At 37.6% G+C, this 21328-nt stretch overlaps 1 protein-coding gene and 1 long non-coding RNA gene across 3 annotated transcripts; one reads left to right on the top strand and one right to left on the bottom strand.

Moving 5' to 3' along the window:
* Nucleotides 1-8112: 8112 nt before the first annotated feature.
* Nucleotides 8113-10185, top strand: LOC117612608. 2 transcript variants are annotated; one of them, XR_004583468.1, is made up of 3 exons: nt 8113-8197; nt 8413-8475; nt 9695-10185. It is a non-coding gene; the product is annotated as an uncharacterized LOC117612608 (long non-coding RNA). The 2 variants fall into 2 exon arrangements; XR_004583469.1 differs by having other exon boundaries at nt 8381-8475.
* Nucleotides 10186-20277: 10092 nt separating this feature from the next.
* On the bottom strand, nt 20278-21070 carry LOC117612606. The gene is made up of 2 exons (XM_034341286.1): nt 20713-21070; nt 20278-20657 (listed from the first exon to the last, which is right to left on the bottom strand). Exons 1-2 carry the CDS (start codon nt 21068-21070, stop codon nt 20278-20280), a joined length of 738 nt encoding a protein of 245 aa, XP_034197177.1.
* Between the last annotated feature and the right edge of the window lie 258 nt (nt 21071-21328).

The raw sequence follows: 21328 nt of genomic DNA, 5'->3' as shown, positions 1-21328 counted from the left end.
AGAGACGTATTCATGACTTGATGAACAGTACTATTCACATGAATAGTGACGTATGCATAAATATTAACCATTTTGGGTAAACCGTCACTATATACAAAATGGAACCTGCAGTTCCTTAAACTCATGGATAAACAATTAAATGAGATGCCAGAAGTTCCTCAAAATATGGACAATTATGTAAGGGCTTGAAGTCCCGAAATATGTATAGAAAATTGTAAAAATGTCCATACCATGAGAATATGTGATTTTGGCCTGAAGTTCAAAATCTAACAGTGTTGAGAACCTAAAGTTCCAACAATTAAATGGACAACCCTTGAGGTATTATTGCAAATTGTGGTACACCACATATTTCTTTGGCATAAGAGAATGATGAATTTAATAAAGTTCGATTTTGTTATAATCGACACCTCAAGGAAGAAATATATTTTGTGAATTCCGGTTGTTAAGAATACACCGTGAAATGGATAATATCAGTATAAACTTCAAATGATGAATTGAGGCTCCCCACATATTTTGTTATATCTGGGGCGGAAGCCCATGGATCCAAATATATGAGAGATCCTAAAACTTGAAGTTGTGGGTACATAGTAATTAATGCTCTTCACTACTATATTGAGATATTATCGTAGCTTTTATTCAATTCATATTTCATGTCCATTTGAAAATGGCGAATAAATTATGAGTTTGGGTTTAACCCAGACCAAAAATTCTGGGCTCACATGCATGGAAATATGAGAGATTTGATGTGGTTATTTGAACCTATAAGGCACAAGGTTCCAGACCGTCATTTTGAAAAGACGTAAAAACCACATATGCAAGTTTAAGAATGTGCGCAATTATTATTATAAAAGGAAAGGAACATACAACAGATAGATTTTTACACCTGCAATGAAGGTGCAGGCCCTGTAAAATCTATAAAATTACATTATGTTCTGGAAGCCTCTGAAGGAAGAGGACGGTGCCTCTTAAGCCTAGCCATGAGCCTCTCATGGTCTCCCAAAATTCTTTCATTTGAGACCTGCAGCATGTCTAGCCTTCTCAGTGTATCAACGGAGTACGAACTCACCAGTTTCAACAAGGAATTATTCTCTCCTTTGAGTTTCTCAACCTCTTTTTGAGACTCATGAAGCATTCTTTGAAGAGAATAATTTTCAGTTGTTAGCTTCTGAACCTCGTTTGCTCTAGCACGCAAACGATCAGCCATGTTAGAAACAGAAGCAGCACTCTGAATGCTAAAAGCCATTGAGTCCTCAATAGCCTCTTCTTCAGACCTCCCTGTCAACAACATTTCATCCATTGGAATAATGAAATTCCTAGCTACTGTGACAGCAGTAGCATCATTCATCATCACAGAATCATTAACTGTGAGATGACGATTTTGGGATACAAAGGATGGACGCCAAACTTTGGCGTCACTGGTTGTTGTGGGAGCATCATTTAAATTGAAATTATTTGGGCAGGAAGAAGAGGAAGCCATTTTAAGAAGGTTTCAAAGAAAGTCTTACAAAACTAAAGTTTCAGAAAATGAAGGAAGTTGAGTTGAAACGCAGTTGCTCAATCAAGTTTTGCAAAGGCAATATCTATAGACGAAAATGTGGCAACTTTTCAGGATTCCAATATCTTCTCGAATCCCCACATTATCTTTTTCTTTCGCAAGAGTCCAAAACTTCACGTGGCCTCTGATAATGCCTGTCGGCACTTTCGGCGTTTTCAAGTATTATTTTCAAAGCCGATCTTGCTTTACGGATTTCACGGAGCTACTTTTTCAAAAGTATCCCGAGAATCTCGCAATTTTTCCTATGGTTAATTTGAAATTCACCGGTTCTATCTATTCATTGTATTTGTGTATAAATGTGTTACTAACGAAATTTTCTTTGCAGAAGACATCCAGTTTTCCCATACAAAATGATGCTATATCTACTTGTTTTTCTTATCATTAAGCACTTAATATGCCTGAGAAGCAAGACTATCTCTGATCATCCATTCAGGAAGCAAGACTATCCTGATCATGTTTCTGCAAGATCAGGGAATTGTGAAGGCGGCCTTGTGCTCTAATCTCCTGAGGTCCTTCTAGACTAGGAGAATTGAGAGCTTGTTTTCTGCTCCCACCAGCTTCCTTCCTTGATTGATGAGCTGCTTGTCTGCTCCCACCAGCTTCCTTCCTTGATTGCTTACCTTATCTTGCAATCAATATCACAATTTTTGTATCTTTTCTTTCTTTCTATAACTCTATGTTCATAAGGGATTTTATTTCTTTAGAATGAACATCTGAAGAAAGAATCCATGAAGTGATCCTAACTCTGAGAGTTATTGACAGAGAAAAGAATTGTGATTTTGCTTTTGCAGGATATAACTAGATCATCAAGCACTACATTTACTGGGCCGATACAAGCTTGAATGATACTTGAGAAAAGTTTCTCCCACCTAAGGATGTAAGCAATACTTGTGTTATTTTATGCTTATATACTTATTTGATATTTTATCTTGAAAGGTAACCAAATGGGGAGATAAGTCCGTTCCAAAAGAATGGCTTGTATGTATCCATGAATTATTAATGCAAATTTTACAAATTGCAAGTTGGATACATTGATAATACACTGCACAGATTAAAGTCCCATAAGAACAGAATATGGGTATAGCAGTGATCAATATGATGCACGCCTGTTGCGTAGCAAATGATGTGGATTGAAGTCCCGAAAGGACAATCCCTTGACATGTCAATATTGATATTGTGCACGCCTAATGCGTTGCAAATTGTATGGGTTAAAGTCCCAGAAATCAATTGACATGTATATATTAATCTGTGGCATGCCTGCAGCATGCAGATATATGGTTCTAAATGTTCCAACTCCCTAAATGGAGATTATCCACGCCCTACTATAACATAACGCTCCATTGGAGGTTATAATCCACATTCTCACATAATAAAAGCCCCCCTGCAGTGGCTTGGGTACCCAAAAGCAAAGAAATGCTTATAATTGATGCATGCGCATGCACATGAGAATGGTGGGATCATGAATTGATGAATGACAAATTTTGATTTTGGAGTAGCTACTCAAATCATCAATGGGCTGTGTTGATTGGAACCACGTTCAATTATTAAATGTCGACAATATCATTGGCCAAAATGGAATGAGGCAATTCCATTATAGATGAGAATGAACGTGAAAGAACAAACCCACAGTACGAACCCCAAAAGATGTTAATATTGAAAGTTATACTTGGGTGTTCGGAATAAAAGGGAATATACCTACTTTGTATGACACAATGTTTCTGGCAGAAACAAGGAATGTTGGGTTTTCTCCATATTTACAAATTCAATTGTGCCCCCTTATTGCACATTTACGGAGACCAACATGTTATCTTTAAAGGTTATTAAAGGCACGGAGCATATTGCCAGAAGCGATTTCCTAAAGATGTATAAATAGCTAGGTTAAAGCTATATAATGTGTCATAAAGTTTAATCCCTTTAAACAAAATCCTTGAAAGGATTGAAATTGCATGAAGCAAGTCCCTGAAGGACATGTGCCTGAAGCACAAAATCTGTACTCAATACTAATGTACATAAATTGCCTCAGTGAGTATATTGATTATTAATATGTTTGCAAACACATTAAAGCTTCTCAAGAGTTCCAGAAATATTTGTCTCGACTGAAAGATCGAGCATTATGCCAACGAGATTATTGCTTATACTAAGAAAGTATTGAAGCATTTTTATGAGGATTATCCGTTGGACACTTTAAGGATTTTCCGGAAGTATATTGGACCGGACGCTTGACACTAAGAAAGACCCATATCGTCCAAAAGGGAATGATGAAATGGTCCTTGGTCCAGAAGTACCATATCTTAGTGCAATAGGTGCTTTATTGTACCTAGCACAATGTACCAGACCAGACATATCATTCTCAGTAAATCTGTTAGCAAGGTACAGTTCTGCTCCAACAAGGCGACACTGGACCGGCATCAAACATGTTCTACGATACCTTCGTGGGACAACAGACATGGGGTTATTCTATTCCAGTGAATCGACCAACGCCCAGAGTATTATTGGTTATGCTGATGCAGGATATCTCTCTGATCCACATCAAGGACGATCACAGACTGGGTATGTATTTACATGTGGAGGAACTGCGATCTCATGGCGCTCAACAAAACAAACATTAGTGGCCACATCTTCCAATCACTCAGAAATACTTGCCCTCCATGAAGCCAGTCGTGAATGCGTTTGGTTAAGGTCGGTAATCCATCACATCCGAAGCACATGTGCCCTACCTTCAACAACAGACACTCCAACAATTCTGAATGAAGACAATGCAGCTTGTATTGCTCAGATCACAGGAGGATATATCAAGGGTGACAGGACCAAGCACATATCACCAAAGTTTTTCTATACACATGAGCTCCAGAAGAGTCAAGAAATCAAAGTCAGACAAATCCGCTCAAGTGATAACCTGGCAGATCTCTTCACTAAATCATTGCCGAAATGTACATTCCAAAAGTTAGTGCATGGCATCGGATTACGACAACTCTGCAAGCAATCAAGTTGGAGCATGCAAAATCAGGGGGAGCATTCAAGAGTCCTCTAACATAGGACATATGCACGTTGTACTCTTTTTCCTTCGCATAGATTTTCCCACTGGGTTTTTTTCAAGCAAGGTTTTAATGAGGCAACCAATCTAGGGACATGTGGTCTCCAAGGGGGAGTGTTGTAAAGATAAACATGTGGAGCCCACAAAGAAATTAAGCAAACATCTATGGGGCCCACAAAGAAATTAAGCAAAGATAATTTGGAGGTTTCTTACCTGTAGACTCACGGGTGCAGGTATCTCAGCCTATAAATAAGACCATCAGAAGAAGAAAAAAAAAAAAAAAGGAGAAGAGGAGGAAGAAAAGAAAGAAAGGAAGAGGGTGAGTGAAAAGAGAGAAAATTCAGTAAGCCTCATATATTGCAAACTCTAAAGTTGTAGCTCTATTATTTTATTTAGTGAAAAGGTTACTGCTGCTGCTCTCCGAGGACGTAGGCATAGCCGAACCTCGTTAAATACTGTGTCTCGTCTACTTTACGTGCAGCTCAAAATTCGCACATATCTCAGGTTATTTTACAACATGCGAAGAATTCTTGTTCATTCTAAGAAATATCTCATACAGTACCCGCGTGGTAACTAACCTAAACAGAAATTAAAACGTCAAAATAATATGCCGAATAAAAAAAAAAACTGAAATAAAAATTCAATTAAAAAAACAAAAAGAAAAAGGTCCACTAGATCCTGAAAATCAAACACTGCACCCCAAATAAAACTGGGTCCCACGCATCCGGCCTATTTGCTTTTTGGCGTGAGAAGAGTGTGAGAGGGTGGTGTGAATCTTTGGACTCTGAGTAGGAGAGAGAGTGTTGGGTAAGCAGTTTTCCAGGAGTAAATGGAGGCTGGTTCACTGGTTGATACGTAAATGGTTTACTGGTTGGTAAATGTGATGATGACAATATTCAAATACATTAACTTGGACCTTTTTTTTTTGGTTGGCCACGCAGTCAAAAGAGTTTATGGCTTGCTTTGGGCACTTGTGTACTTATGATATCTTAGGGATCAGTGGAATTTCTCTCCTAATCTCCTCAAACCAAATCAAAATTGTTAAACGAAAACCATCAAGTTTATTCAACTTACTAATGGGGTGTGTAAACTGGTGTTGAGAGAGTAATAGTGTGTGAGGAAGCTCAGTATAGTCAGCCGACCTTGAGAATTTTGCTCATCAACAAACTCTTTAGACAATTTTATATGCCCATAATTTTATTAGACCGTCACACACATCACTCGTTAGACAAGAAATTAGTGACGGAGCCATAAACTTTGACAAAAAGGCATCTAAGATTAAGAAAGCAAGCCTGGTATAGTGAAAGCACGTCAAAGACGCTGTCCTAAAGCCTTTGTAGCCTCCCTACGTGTAGGTAATGACGGTCTACAAGACTCCAAGATACCCCAATACGCAGGCTTAAGATCCGCTATGAGCACGTTCACAGTCGGATAGAAAACTCCAAGCCACAGAACCATTGCCCAAAAATAATATAGAAAGTATGGAATATGTGAAAGTATGAGAATAGAGAAATCTGATTGTAGTGTATTTTGAAATGTGAAGGAGGAGTGGCCTTTTATAGGCATCCAAAACTCGTAACCTCCAAACACATTTAACCATAAAAGTTGGTGGCAATGAATAGAAAATAAAAACTGAAAATTAAACAATTTGTAACTCCTATAATAAATAAAAGAAACTAGCCAAAAATTAAAACAGAAAATAAAACGTTTTAAAATTTAAAATCCTTTCAAATAATAACAATCCCCCACAAAGGGTTTTAAAATTTTAAAATTGTAAAATATAAAGAAAATATACATATGGGCAACATAATACTATGCAATAGGTGTAGGTGCCTTCCGGGCTTGAACCTTCACTTAGTGATGATAGTTTCCATTTGAGGAACCTGAGTGTACACAGTATTGAACTCGGTACCTTTGACCAAACTTCAACATATCCCACACATAGTATTGGTTGAGGCTTGGAAGCGGGGTAGCGCTATTTATGGCCATGCGCTAATCTTGATTCTCATGAGAGTTGCTAGAGAATAGCCCAATTCTCACAGTCGCGGCCTCACGACGTCTCTCACTTAGGTGAGTTCTCCAAGAGTACATGTGACCTGCACCCTGCGGGAGATTGCCCGCCTCGAAACTCATTCAGGGATAACTCCCTTCCTAACGTCACATTATATAGCACTGATGTCATAGGGATGAGCATGAGGACATCTCTGGGATGCCTCCACATGATATAAACAATGCTCAATGAGTCACGCAATATGGATTGTTTCTACCCATTGAACTTCCTTCATGGGATCGCCAATCACAGAAGTTGGGTTACCTCCCTAGGTGACTCCCTTATGGGCTTAAGCCCATCCCCCTCGACATTTCTAGGACTCTGCTCCTAGAAAGACCTTTAGTCAATTGGTCAGCAATGTTGTTCTCCGACTTCACATACTCTAAAGACACAATGTTCTTACTTAATAGACTCTTCATAGATTTATATCTCACATGTATGTGTCTGTTCATTTTCCTATTTGTGTGAGATTGTTTCACCAAGTCTATTGTAGTCTTGCAGTCACAATGAATAGATAAAGCAGGCAATGGTTTCTCCACCATAGGCATATCCATTAATAAACTCTTAATCCATTCAGCCTCAGTGCAAGTAGTATCCAAAGCTATGAGTTCAGACTCCATAGTACTTCTAGAAATAATTGTTTGCTTCTTCGAACCCCATGAAATTGCAGCTCCACCTAATAAGAAAATGTAACCACTAGTAGACTTCACTTCTTCATTGTCAGTTATCCAATTTGCATCACTATATCCCTCTACTACATTTGGAAATCCTTTATAGCACAGTGAATAATCTATTGTTCCTCTTAGGTACTTGAAAACTCTTTCCAAAGCATTCCAATGTTCCTTGCTTGGATTATGTGTATACCTACTTAACCTTCCAACAGCATAAGCAATGTCTGGTCTAGTCTTATTTGCAATATACAACAAAGAACCTATCATCTGGGAGTACTTCAGCTGAGAAAACGGTTCACCTTGATTTTTCTTTAAATGAACATTGGGATCATAAGGTGTTGGTGTGGGCTTACACTCAAAGTAATTGAACTTCTTCAACATCTTCTCAATAGTACTAGATTGACTTAGAGAGATTCCTTGTGTCGTCTTCTCAATTTTCATTCCTAAGATTACATGTGCTTCTCCCATATCTTTCATGTCAAAATTCCTAGATAAGTATGACTTCACATCATTCACAATCTCTAAATTCGTCCCAAAGATCAAAATGTCATCAACATATAGGCACAAGATTACGTGTTCTCCATTATTCTCTTTATAGTAAACGCATTTATCATGACCATTAAACTTAAAATCATAATCTAGAATCACCTTGTCAAATTTCTCATGCCATTGCTTAGGAGCTTGCTTTAAGCCATATAAAGATTTAACCAACTTGCACACCTTGTGTTCTTGGCCCTTAACTATGAATCCTTCGGGTTGCTCCATATAGATCTCTTCATCTAAGTCTCCATTTAGAAACGTTGTCTTCACATCCATTTGATGAATCACTAAATTATGCACAGATGCTAAAGCTATCAAGGTCCTTATGGTGGTAATCCTAGAAACAGGTGAGTAAGTATCAAAATAATCTATCCCTTTCTTTTGTGTAAAACCCTTAGCTACCAATCTCGCTTTGTACTTATCAATACTTCCATCAGGTTTCAACTTTTTCCTAAACACCCACTTGCACCCTATCGCTTTATTTCCAGCAGGCAAATTCGTTAACATCCATGTGTTATTTTGAATTATAGATTGAAACTCATCATTTATAGCCTCTTTCCAGAATGGTGCATCCACAGACATAACGGCTTCCTTATAAGTTGTGGGATCTCCTTCTACTAGAAAGGTATAGAAATCATCTCCAAAGTTCTTCTCAATTCTCGCCCTTTTGCTTCTTCTAAGTTCTTGAGATTCTAAATTTTCAATCGTAGTTGAGCTAGAAGGCTTTTCACTTATTTGTACTTCCTTAGAAATTCTTGTCTTGTACGGAAAAATATCTTCAAAGAATGTAGCATCTCTTGCTTCCATAATTGTGTTGTTTGCAACCTCCTTTACTTCAGAGTTAATCACCAGGAATCTATTGGCACTACTATTTTTCGCATAACCGAGGAAAACTGCGTCTATAGTCTTAGGACCTATTTTCTTTCTCTTTGGATCGGGTATGAGTACCTTAGCTAAACACCCCCACACTTTTAGGATTCTAAGGTTAGGTGATCTTCTTTTCCATAACTCATAAGGAGTTTTCTCATTATCCTTCAATGTTATCCTATTAAGTATGAAACAAGCAGTTAACATTGCTTCCCCCCACAAATTTTCAGGTAGTCCACTACTAAGAAGCATAGAGTTTACCATATCCATCAGGGTTCTATTTTTCCTTTCAGCCACTCCATTAGATTGGGGTGAATATGGTGGAGTAACTTCATGTATAATTCCATGTTCTTCACAAAACACTCCAAGCTCATTTGAGGTATACTCTCCACCTCTGTCAGATCTAAGTCTTTTAATCTTTTTCTCCAATTGGTTTTCTACCTCATTTTTATAAATCTTGAGTTTATTAAACACCTCATCTTTTGTCTTAATAAGATAAATATGACAATACCTAGAGAAGTCATCAATAAAAGTCACAAAGTACTTGTTTCCACCTCTAGTAGGAGACCTATTTGAATCACACACATCACTATGTATGAGCTCTAAGATTTGGGTGTTTCTCTCTACAGGTTTGAAAGAATTCCTAGTTTGTTTGGCTTGAACACACACTTCACATTTATGCTTAAGGTCTATGTTAGACTTAGGGATTAGCTCAAGATCCATTAACGTTTTGATTTTGCTCAAACTTACATGTCCTAACCTTCCATGCCATACATTACAAGATTCAACGTTAAAAACTTGAGGAGAAATTTTATTATCTTCAAAAACTACATTTATTTTGAACAATCCATCACAAACATATCCTTTTCCAATAAAGACATCGTTTCTAGTAATAACAATCCTATTCGACTCCATTACAATTTTGTATCCTTGTTTTACTAAGGACGATCCACTGATAAGATTTCTCCTCACTTCAGGAACATGTCGCACATCCTTGAGAGTTAGAGTCTTCCCAGATGTCATCTTCAATTCCACTTCTCCTATTCCACGTACTTGTGCGACGGTGTCATTTCCTAGGGTTACACTTCCTCCACTTGAGTTCTGGTAATTTTTGAAAAACCGTTTGTCAAAACACACATGTACGTTTGCCCCAGAATCTAACCACCAATCACTATTACTTAAATATGCGACATTAACTAGAGGCTTAAAACTATACCTTAGATTGGGTTCATCTTGATCATCTTGATCCACCAACACATTCACTTGGGCTTTAGGACCACTTTGTCCTTTGTTCCACTTAGGCTTGGGCTTGTAGGGCTCGGTCTTCTTGTAATGACAGTCTTTGGCCCAATGATTTGTTCTTCCACAAACGAAGCATGGTTGATCCCTATTGCCATTGGAATTGTTATGGGGTCTATTATGCTGGCGATTTTGGTTTCAGTTGATTTGATTATGGTTGGGTTGGCTATTTCTGTTTGTCCTCTTGAAAGATTTCCTTCTAGATTGGAAACGATTCCTATTGTTTGAACTTTCCACTAGGTTCACATTTGTCTTTTCTTCCTTAGGCTTGTTACTTGATTTATGTTTCTCTTCAATCCTAAGGGAGTTTAAAACTTGGGTTAAGGTTAAAACTCCTTGTTTGTGCCTAAGCGTTTTTGCAAAGTTTAACCAACTTGGGGGTAATTTATCTATGAGACAAGAGACTTTAAACTCTTCACTAAACTTAGTACCCTTAAGTTCTATTTTCCTTAAAAAATCTTGGTACTCATGAATTTGTTCACTTACAGTTTTATTCTCAACCATCATATAGTTATTAAAGTTTGAGATTGTAAAACGATCTATTCCCGCATCTTCTATCCCATATTCAGCTTCTAATTCATCCCACAAAGTTTTTGCATTTTTAGTATCTTGATAAACATCATACAGATCATTAGAGAGAGCACTAAGGATTCTATTATGGCAATGATATTCTAATTCTTCTTTGGTCATCTTCTCCTTAGTTTTAGAAGTGGTTTCAGTAGTTTTATCAGGTGTGGTTTTATCTTCTAGGGCAGAAACTAACCCTAAAACAGTTAACCAATATTTAAGTTGTCTTTGCCACCTCTTAAAATTTGTCCCATTAAATTTTCCTGGTTTAACATTATTGGTTTCTACACTATCCATCTCAATTCCAATAAACAATAATGAAGCAACAAAATCTGAAATTTAAATATAATAGAAATTAAGATTGAATATTAATCAAACAGTTGGTGGACAAACAATAACTTAAAGAAACAAACGGGCCAAATTTATGACAAAATATCTAACTTTAATTTTGTCTTAAAACAACGGTTACAAAATCTGATGCACTTAATTAATTTTTAAATTTGTTTGGGGTTGGTAACCAAAGCGTGTGAGCAATCAAAACACAAGAAAAACTGAAACGAGTAACTAAAACTTTCCAACAGTGGTACTTAAGGTTTTGAATAATAACTTTAATAAGTTTTTTTTAAAAACAAAGGTGCAAACCAATTAGGTTAGAGGTTTAATATTGGTAAAAAGGTTTTCTTTAAAGTTGGACTTTAAAGCTTTGACTATGAAAATGTGTTGCTGACCCCCTTTTTTTAAAATGAAAAACCTTAACTTTGGACTTTAAAGCTATAGTTTTGAAAACTGTATAGACAAGCAATAATAGGAAAACACAGCTAATGAAGACAGAGAGTGTTTACGATTTGGAGAAACTTATAGCAACAACAAATACAGTAAGAATAATTTTAACATACAAAGGCTTTAGATTGTTACTAAAAATTGTGGTTTTTTCCTTTTTATAAAATTCTTATTCAAAACTTTTAGATATAAATAATATACAAAATAAATATTAAACAGTAAAGTAAAATAAAGAGCCAAGTAAACAAATAAATAAAACAAGTTAAGATTAAGAAAGCAAGCCTGGTATAGTGAAAGCACGTCAAAGACGCTGTCCTAAAGCCTTTGTAGCCTCCCTACGTGCAGGTAATGACGGTCTACAAGACTCCAAGATACGACCCCAATACGCAGGCTTAAGATCCGCTATGAGCACGTTCACAGTCGGATAGAAAACTCCAAGCCACAGAACCGTTGCCCAAAAATAATATAGAAAGTATGGAATATGTGAAAGTATGAGAATAGAGAAATCTGATTGTAGTGTATTTGAAATGTGAAGGAGGAGTGGCCTTTTATAGGCATCCAAAACTCGTAACCTCCAAACACATTTAACCATAAAAGTTGGTGGCAATGAATAGAAAATAAAAACTGAAAATTAAACAATTTGTAACTCCTATAATAAATAAAAGAAACTAGCCAAAATTAAAACAGAAAATAAAACGTTTTAAAATTTAAAATCCTTTCAAATAATAACACAATATGCTTACTCCTCTCGTGCATTACTAGATTTTTTATATATAATTTGATGGTAGAACTATTATCACAAATGATCACAGTAGGCTTTTCTTGTTTAAAACACAATTCTTCGAGTATCCTTCTCAACCAAACAGCTTGGCATGCACATGAGGCTGCAACTATGAATTCAGCTTCTGTTGTAGAGAAAGTGACAATAGGCTGCTTTCTCGAAGACCAAGCTACAACAGCTGAACTTAATAGAAATACATATCCAGATGTACTTTTCCTATCATTAAGATCCCCAGCATAGTCACTGTCGCTGAATCCCATCAGCTTTGCTCCAGTTTTCTTCTTGTAAAATAGACCAAGATCAGTTGTTCCTTTCAAATAGCGTAACACTCTCTTAGCTGCTTGCATATGAAGTTCAGTGGGTGATTCCATGTATCTGCTAATAAGGTTCATAACAAACATTAGATCAGGCCTTGTAGCAGTTAGATACATTAAACTTCCCACTATTTGCTTGAAGTGAGTATTGTCGACTTTCTCTCCTCCCTCATCCTTGATGAGCTTTGTTCCAGGAGCTATGGGATTTTGAACTGAATTGCAACCTTCCATATGAAATCTTTTGAGAATCTCCTCAACATATTTCTTCTGTCCAATGAAAATCCCATTGCCTGACTGCTTCACTTCAATTCTAAGGAAGTAGTGCATTTTCCCCAAGTCTGTCATCTCAAATTCCTCCATCATGGACTTCTTGAAGTCTTTGAACATATGTGCACCATTTCCTGTGAATATTAGATCATCCACATAAAGACATACAATGAGAATCTTTCCTTCTTTACCATGTTTGACAAACAAGGTATGCTCATAAGGACACTTGATAAATCTAGTCTTCAAGAATGTGACTCTATAGGACTATACCAAGCTCTCGGAGCCTATTTTAGTTCGTATAGAGCCCTTCTTAGTTTGTAGACCTTCTGTTCTTTTCCTTTTTGCACATATCCATGTACACTTGTTCATGGAGCTCTCCATATAAAAAGACAGACTTCACTTTGAGTTGGTAAATTGGCCAATCATTATGTGCAGCTAAAGATATAACTAAACGTATGGTATCATGATGAACTACGGGAGAAAATACTTCAGAATAATCAATACCATATTTTTGAGTATATCCTTTAGCTACTAACCTGGCTTTGTGCTTGTCAATCTCCCCATTTTCTTTGAACTTAGTCTTGAATATCCACTTCACCCCAACTGTTTTTTCTCATTTACGCAAATCAACCAACTCCTGTGTGTTGTTTCTTTCAACTGCTTGTATCTCCAGGTCCATGGCTTTTCTCCATTTCGAACTCTTTATAGCATCATCAAACGTGTTGGGATCATTGCCAGCAAACAACGCAAATTGAGCAATATTGTCATCATCTGAGAGCTCATCACCACTCACATAATCAATCATCCAGCAAGGGGATCTTCTTTGTCTTGGTACATTTGAGGAGACTTCATTAAATCTTGGCTCAACAGGTTCATCTTCACCTTATTCAACAATTTGCTCAGTTTCAATCTCTTCAAGATAAACACTAGCTTCCTTTCTTGGTTTATCATTCCAATTCCAACCACTAAGCTTCATCAAATACCACGTCTCTACTAATTATGATTTTCTGAGTCTCTGGACTGTATAATATGTAGGCTTTTGATTCGTTGCTGACTTCGAGCATCGCACATTTTGTGCTCTTGTTATCAAGCTTGGTTCTTAAGTTATCTGAAATATGCGTATAAGCCAGACAACCAAATGTTCGAAAATAGCTTACTTCAGGCTTCTTACCACTCCATGCTTCCTCCGGTGTAACATCCTTCACAGCATGAGTAGGACATCTGTTTAGAATGTGACAACTCCAGCTCACAGCTTCTGGCCAGAATTCTTTTGGTACCTTCATTCTCACAAGCATACTTCTTACCATATTCATAATTGTACAGTTCTTTCTCTCGGCCACACCATTTTGTCGTGGTGAATAAGTTGCTGTTAATTGTCTGTGTATGCCATTTATCTCACAAAAATTAACAAATTCATTGGAAGTAAACTCTCCTCATCTATCTGTTCAAAAATCCTTAATAAACACACCAGTTTCTTTTTCAACAGATGCCTTAAATTTCTTGAAAGTCACTAAAGCTTCAGACTTTTCAGCAAGAAAGCATGTCCACATTTTCCTACTAAAATCATCAGTAAAGGTTATAAAATACCTTTTCCTGCTGTTGGAGATAGGGTTGATTGGTCCACATATGTCAGAGTGCACGAATTGCAGCACCTGTGTGGCTTTCTAGCTACTTTCCTTTGGAAATGTTTCACGATGTTGCTTTCCCACCATACATTCCTCACAAACCGTTGAGGGAGCTTGCAATAGAGAAGTCCTTTTCACCATGTTCTTCTGTTGGAGTGCTTTGAGGCCATTGAAACTCAAATGCCCAAATTTGCAGTGCCACAGCCATGATTCCGCTTCAGTTGTGGATTTGAAGCACATTTGTTTCTTAGCATATGCTTCTGTTTTGAGTATGAACATACGATTCAAAGTCATATCAGCTTGAATAATCAAACCCTTGTCAGGATGATGTATGTGACAAGAATTCTTTTTAATCAAGATGACCATTCCTTTCTCTTGCAGCTGACCAAGACTAATCAGATTGTTTTTCAACTCTGGAATATAAAATACCTCAGTTATGCAATGCATCACTCCATTGACTTCAATTCTTACGTTGCCTTTTCCCATGACACACAAACTGGAATTGTTTCCAAGTTTCACATTGTCCCTGAATGATTCATCCATCTTTGCAAACAGCTGCTTGTTTCCACTCATATGATTGCTGCAGCCCGAGTCCAAGTACCATGTTTTGCAATTCTGGTTATTTCTTTCATCAATAGATGCCATCAGTAACATCTCCTCCTCTGTCTCAACCACATTAGCCTTGTTCTCCTTCTCCTTTTGAGGACACTCATATTGGAAGTGTGCAAGTTCATGGCAATGGTTGCACTCCACCATTGACTTATCAAATGGACCTTGACGGCCACTCCCTCTTCCATGACCTCTGAATCTGCCTCGACCTCTTCCTCTTCCTGATGTGTAATTCTCATGACTAACCTTGAGAGCTTGCTCTTCAATATCATGACAAGTCATCCTTTGCTCATGCACCAACAGACTACTTTGCAATTCATCACTTGACAGTGCATTAATATCTTTTGACTCTTCAATCGAACATACTATGTAGTCATACTTAGATGTCATAGACCGGAGAATCTTCTCAATCACAGTGACATCTTCCGTTCTATCTCCATATATCCTCATTTTGTTTGCAACAGTCAATGTTCGAGCAAAATAGTCAGTGATTGTTCCTCCATTCTTCATTTGCAATATCTCAAACTCTTTGCGAAGAACTTGCAGTTGTGCACGTTTAACTCTAGCCGTGCTTGATACTTTTTCTTCAAGGAATCCCATATATCCTTTGTCGTATCCTTCTTCAGAATTGTCTCCAAAATGGATCGATCAATGGCTTGAAACAAGTAATTCTTGGCCTTCAATTCTTTGAGCTTCTGATCCTCTAAGGTTTTGAGTTGAGCTTCTGTTAACACCGTTCCTCCTGCATCTGCTGTGATTCCTTTCTCCACTAGACTCCAATATTCTTTTGATCTCAAAAAATTCTCCATCAACATGCTCCAATGATCATAGTGACCATTGAAGCGTGGGATTGATGGTTAAACAAAGTTGCTTCCTTCAGTCGACATTGATACTTGCTACAGCAAGACTTGCTGCTTTCTTTTGCTCTTCAGGCCCCAATTTGGAGCTCTGATACCAATTGTTAGTTTCTAGATTTATTGGAGGAAACAGAGTGGGAGAATTGAATCCTTCATTAAGTGAAAGATGGCTATTAAATAGCCTTACAAAAATAGAAAAGAAACTTGCACGACTCCATGACCTGCTGCACAATCACACGACCAACAGCTCCTAAATTTAAGAGATCTTCCTAAAGAAACGTTCAAACCTCAGCTACTTCCCTAAAACATAGGGTTATTCCAACTAAACAGAAATACAAAATAAATATTAAATAACTTCACAATAGGATCCCGCAATGCCCTAGCTCCCTCTCTGCCCCGGACTATATCCTACTATATAATCCAACTCACCAAATGAATATAATAGAAGAATGAATGTCCCAACATATCACATGGTACAAGGTGTTAAACCCTAATATTCTGATTATTCTTTATTGACTGATCCCAAATATTCCTTGTATACAAACAAAGTAATTAAAACTGCCAGACAAAATCACATCCGCAGCATGTCAAAAACAGAATATACAATGAGACCTGTGGTGGAGAATAGAAAGTTTTACTCATGCACGCCGTCTAATAGGTTTTACAATAACTACAAAGAGTTTATACAATGCGGAGGAGTCTAATGGCAACATCAAATTCTCATATGGTATATCTCAATTCACATGGCTAAACAAATTCTGGAATTAATATGATAAGCCTAAAAAATGCAATAATCAATTTATAATACTCTTGCAGTTGTATTTGATGTTGCCAAAGTTTTGTATCCCAACTTTTCGGGAATTTAACTGCTACAATTGTATTCTTATAAATGTTGTGACTGATACCTTTGTTTCTGTGGAAGCCCTCGTTTCCTTCAGAGCCACCTTGACTTTGGCCGGCATTGCTCGAGTCGACATAGACGTTGTGAATTTGAGGATCCATTGCGTGTTGTAATTTTGTTTTCAGAAATTCTGGATTGGTTGGTGCTGCCACCATCTTCAGTATTTGCTGTCTTCAAGTTCCATTGGAAGTTTCAGAAGTTGTGTTACGCTTTCGGAACTCTATCTCTATTAATGTTATTGCAACGAATGTTGAGACCGTCACCTTTGGGTTTGTTTCCTCCACTGCCACCTTGGCCTTGGGCGGAACTCGAGTCACATGCTGCTTTGCCGTGATCTTTAGTACTAGTAGTCTCGCAGTTGTAGATGATGTTGCCAAAGTTTTCTACCCCAACTTTTGTGGATCTAGTATCTGCAGTAATTTCATTAGAATCAATGTTGTGACAGATACCTTCGAATTCACGGCTACCTTGCCCTTGGCCGCCATTGCTGCAGTCGACAACTAAGTTGTTAAAGTTTGAAAACCCAACATTTGACTCTCCTTTTGTTGCGGTAATTGTATTTTTATAAATATTGGATTGGCTGGTTCTCTTCATATGGTATTCGATCTTGTGACCTTCACCTTGGGGTTTCTTTCCTCTTCCACCACCTTGGCCTCTGACAGCGTTGCTCCAGTTGACATCTGAGTTGGGAGGCTCAAAACTCCCAACATCCGCTATGATGAGATTTTGAAAATATGCACAGCTTAGTTTCTGGAACAGAGGAAGAAAAATAGAGCTAAGAGAGGATAAAGAGATCGTTGAGAGTAAAGAGAGCGTCTGTTACTGCGCAATGAACATAGCAATGCACTCTCACACACTAATTTCATTCCAAAGAAATTATCCCCTTTACAATGAATGCAAAAGAACATATTTAGCTTTACAAAATGTGTCAGCAATGTGAGCTGTACACTTGGCATAAATCTAGGACATAAGCCTTACACTTGTCTAACTATGGATTAAACCAGGAAGCAATTTATATTTCAACATTCCTTTCTAAATTGTTAACTGGTTTAACCCCAAGTAAACCTCTCAAATAGTTGAACCAATCCTTAGGCAGAGCTTTTGTGAAAATGTCAGCCACTTGTTCTTCAGACTTGCAGTACCTCAAGTCCACTACACCTTCTTGTAAGGCATCTCGAATGAAGTGATATCTGCTGTTGATATGCTTGGTCTTTTGATGGAAAACAGGATTTCTGGTCATTGCAATGGCAAAAGTATTATCTACCATCAATGGAGTTGCTTCTGCCTGCAATTCACCAAAATCCTCTAGCACAAACCTCAACCATATAGCATGAGTAGTTGTTTCACTTGCACTGACATACTCAGCTTCAGCTGTGGAGAGGGCAACACTATGTTGCTTGACAGATGCCCAAGAAAACACACCACTTCCAAAAGAGAAAGCATATCTTGAGATGCTCTTCATGTCATCTTGACTTCCACTCCAGTCACTGTCACAATATCTAATTAGTATAGCCTCATTGCCTTTTTGATACTCAATACCATAGTCCATTGTCCCTTGTATGTACCTCAAGACCCCTTTGGCTGTTCCAAAATGTTTCTTGGTAGGACAATGCATAAACCTTGCCAAAAGACTAGAGGCAAACATTATATTTGGCCTTACAGCAGTTAGGTGCAATAAACTCCCCACAACCTGTCGGTATTGATTGTCATCTGTAGGTTCACTACCATCATTCTTGCACAACTTCTCGCTTGTCACCAAAGGAATACTCACAGGCTTGCATTGGTGTAATCCAAACTTATTCAGTAGAGTCAATGCATATTTCTTTCGACTAATGAAAATGCTATGTTCAGTTTGAATCACTACCATTCCAACAAAATGATATAGAAGACCCAAATCTGTCATTTCATACTTTCTCATCATTTCTGACTTGAATTCAGCAATGAGTTCTTCACTGCTACCTGTATACACTATGTCATCAACATAAATTGAGGCAATTAGTGTTCTGAATCTTCCTTAGTCTTGCAGTACAACGTGGCCTTACTTGTGCTCCTGACATACCCACAACTAATGAGATAAGCATGAATTTCTTCATACTAGGCCCTTGGTGCCTATTTTAACCATACAAGGCCTTCTTCAATTTGTACACCTTATCCTCATAGTGTTTAACCACAAAACCATTAGGCTCATCCACATATACCTCCTCCTTAAGTACACCATTTAGAAACGCAAACTTGACATCTAACTGGTATAGCTTCCACCTCTTTTGAGCTACTAAAGATATGAGAGTTCTAATAGTATCAAGTCTTGCCACAGAAGCAAAAGTCTCATTGAAATCGATTCCAGGCTTATAGGCATAGCCATTGACCACCAACCTAGCTTTGTGCTTCTGTATTGAGCCATGAAGATTCAACTTGGTCTATCAACTAGATCCCAAGTCTCATTCTTCTCAATCATTTCCATCTCAGCTTTCATTGCTTGTTGCCAAGGTTTATCTCTTGAAGCTTCTTCCCAATTTTCTGGCTCAATGATGCTCATATTTCATCGAGCATATATCTCAGTTATATCTATGAGTTTCACAGGAGTAGAACTTGGTGATTCACTTTGTGAGTCAGAATTAGTAGAACCTAAAGTTATCTCAGCTGCTCCAGAGTCATTTCCAATCTGAGATTCTGGTGCAAATGAAGTTGTGACTTCATAATCTTCTTCAATAACACTAGAATGATCTTCAGAACTTACAGGAACTGTAACTTGTTCCACATTCTGCTTCTCCCCATTCCATAAAGAGCTTTATCAAAATTTACACTCCTAGAGACTACAATTTTATTAGTATGCAAATTGTAAACTCTGTAACCTTTCTCACATTTTCCATAGCCAACAAAGATGCACTTGATAGCTGAATCCTCTAGTTTTGATCTCAGCTGACTAGGCACATGACAAAAACATAGAGAGCCAAAAGCCTGAAATGTTTAACTCCTGGCTTTCTTCCACTAAAAACTTCAAATGGAGTTGAATTATTTTGAATGTAGACAGCAGTATTTACTGCTTCTCCCCAAAACTTAAATGGAGGTCTCTTCTCATTCAAAATTTCCTTGCTCATTTCAACAATGGTTCTGTTTTTTCTCTGCAACCCCATTTTGCTGAGGTGAATAAGCCACAGTGAGCTGCCTTTCCATGCCTACATCTTCACAAAACTTCATAAATTCTAGTGAGGTATACTCTCCTCATCTATCACTTCTAAGCCTTTTGATCTTGTAGCCACTTTGTAGTTCCAGCATAGCCTTGAACTTCTTGAGAAATACCAAACACTTCTGACTTGTATTGCATGAAATTCACCCAACACATTTTGGTGCAATCATCAATAAAAAGTCAAGAAATATATGTTTCCACCAATGGTTGTGGTCTGCATTTGTCCACAAACATCTGAGTGGATGAGTTCCAATGGCTCACTTACTCTCCAAGTCCTCTCTTTACCAAAGGATTCTCTATGTGCTTTCCCCATTGCACAACCTTGGCAAATTCTCCTTGCATTCCCAATTTCTAGCAGTCCATAAACCATTTCTTATTGTTGTAACAACCTCAAACTCTGCAGATTGAGATGGCCAAACCTCTTATGCCAACACCAAGTAGAGTCTTCAACAGTTGCCTTCATAGCCACAGAGTTCACATATGTCAGTGAGAGTGGAAAACATTTGTTCCATATCATAGGAACTTTAGCAACCAAGTGTTCCATTGAGTTGTCATCAAATATCTCCACCATTGATTTTCCAAAAACCAAAAAATATCCATGTTCCACCATCTGACCAACACTGAGCAGATTTTCATCCAAACCGGGTACAAGCATGACTTCTCCTGTGCCCATTTTTACCTTTGCAGCGACATTGGTATCAACATTAACCATAAGTGATTCATGTGACGTCATGTGATTGCTACAAGTACTATCTACATACCACACATCATTGTTCAGCAGCATAATGACAGGCATAAAACATTGTACCTTCTTCCTCCTTATGTGCTGCATAGTTAGCTGTTTGAGCTGATTTGCCTCTGCAATCCTTGGCTATATGACCAAACCTATCGCATTTGTAGCATTTAGGCTTGCCTTTGAACCAACAAGCATCATAATGAAGTTTGTCACAGGTTTTGCAAGGAACCTTTTCTCCTTCAGCCTGATTTTCCTTCTTGGAATTGTTTTCAAACTTAGCATCCCCTTTCTTCCATTTCTGTGGTTTCCAGTTTTTCTTAGATTTTGAAAATCCAGATTGACCTGTGTGTGATTGATCTCTAGGACTAACATTCAAACTAGAAAATGCCTTTTCTGTCAATTTTTGAGTGCCTTTGCAATCGTTGTTCATGTGATTTCAAAGAGCCTATAACTTCCTAAACACCTATAGTCTCAGTGTTCTTTGTTTCTTCTATCACTTCAGCAATTGAATCATACTCTTTAGACAAACTAATCAAAAGTTTCTGCACAATCCTTCAATCAGCAATCTCTTCACCATATGCTTTCATGTGATTTACTAACTCACGCAACTTAGTTATATAATCAGACAAGGAATCATCTTCTTGCATACGAATGCATTCAAATTCCCTTCTAAGTGATTGAAGTTTTA

The sequence above is a fragment of the Prunus dulcis genome, unplaced genomic scaffold (assembly GCF_902201215.1).
Source record: "Prunus dulcis unplaced genomic scaffold, ALMONDv2, whole genome shotgun sequence".
Lineage (NCBI taxonomy): Eukaryota > Viridiplantae > Streptophyta > Magnoliopsida > Rosales > Rosaceae > Prunus > Prunus dulcis.
This window is presented reverse-complemented; position numbering and strand designations above follow the sequence as displayed.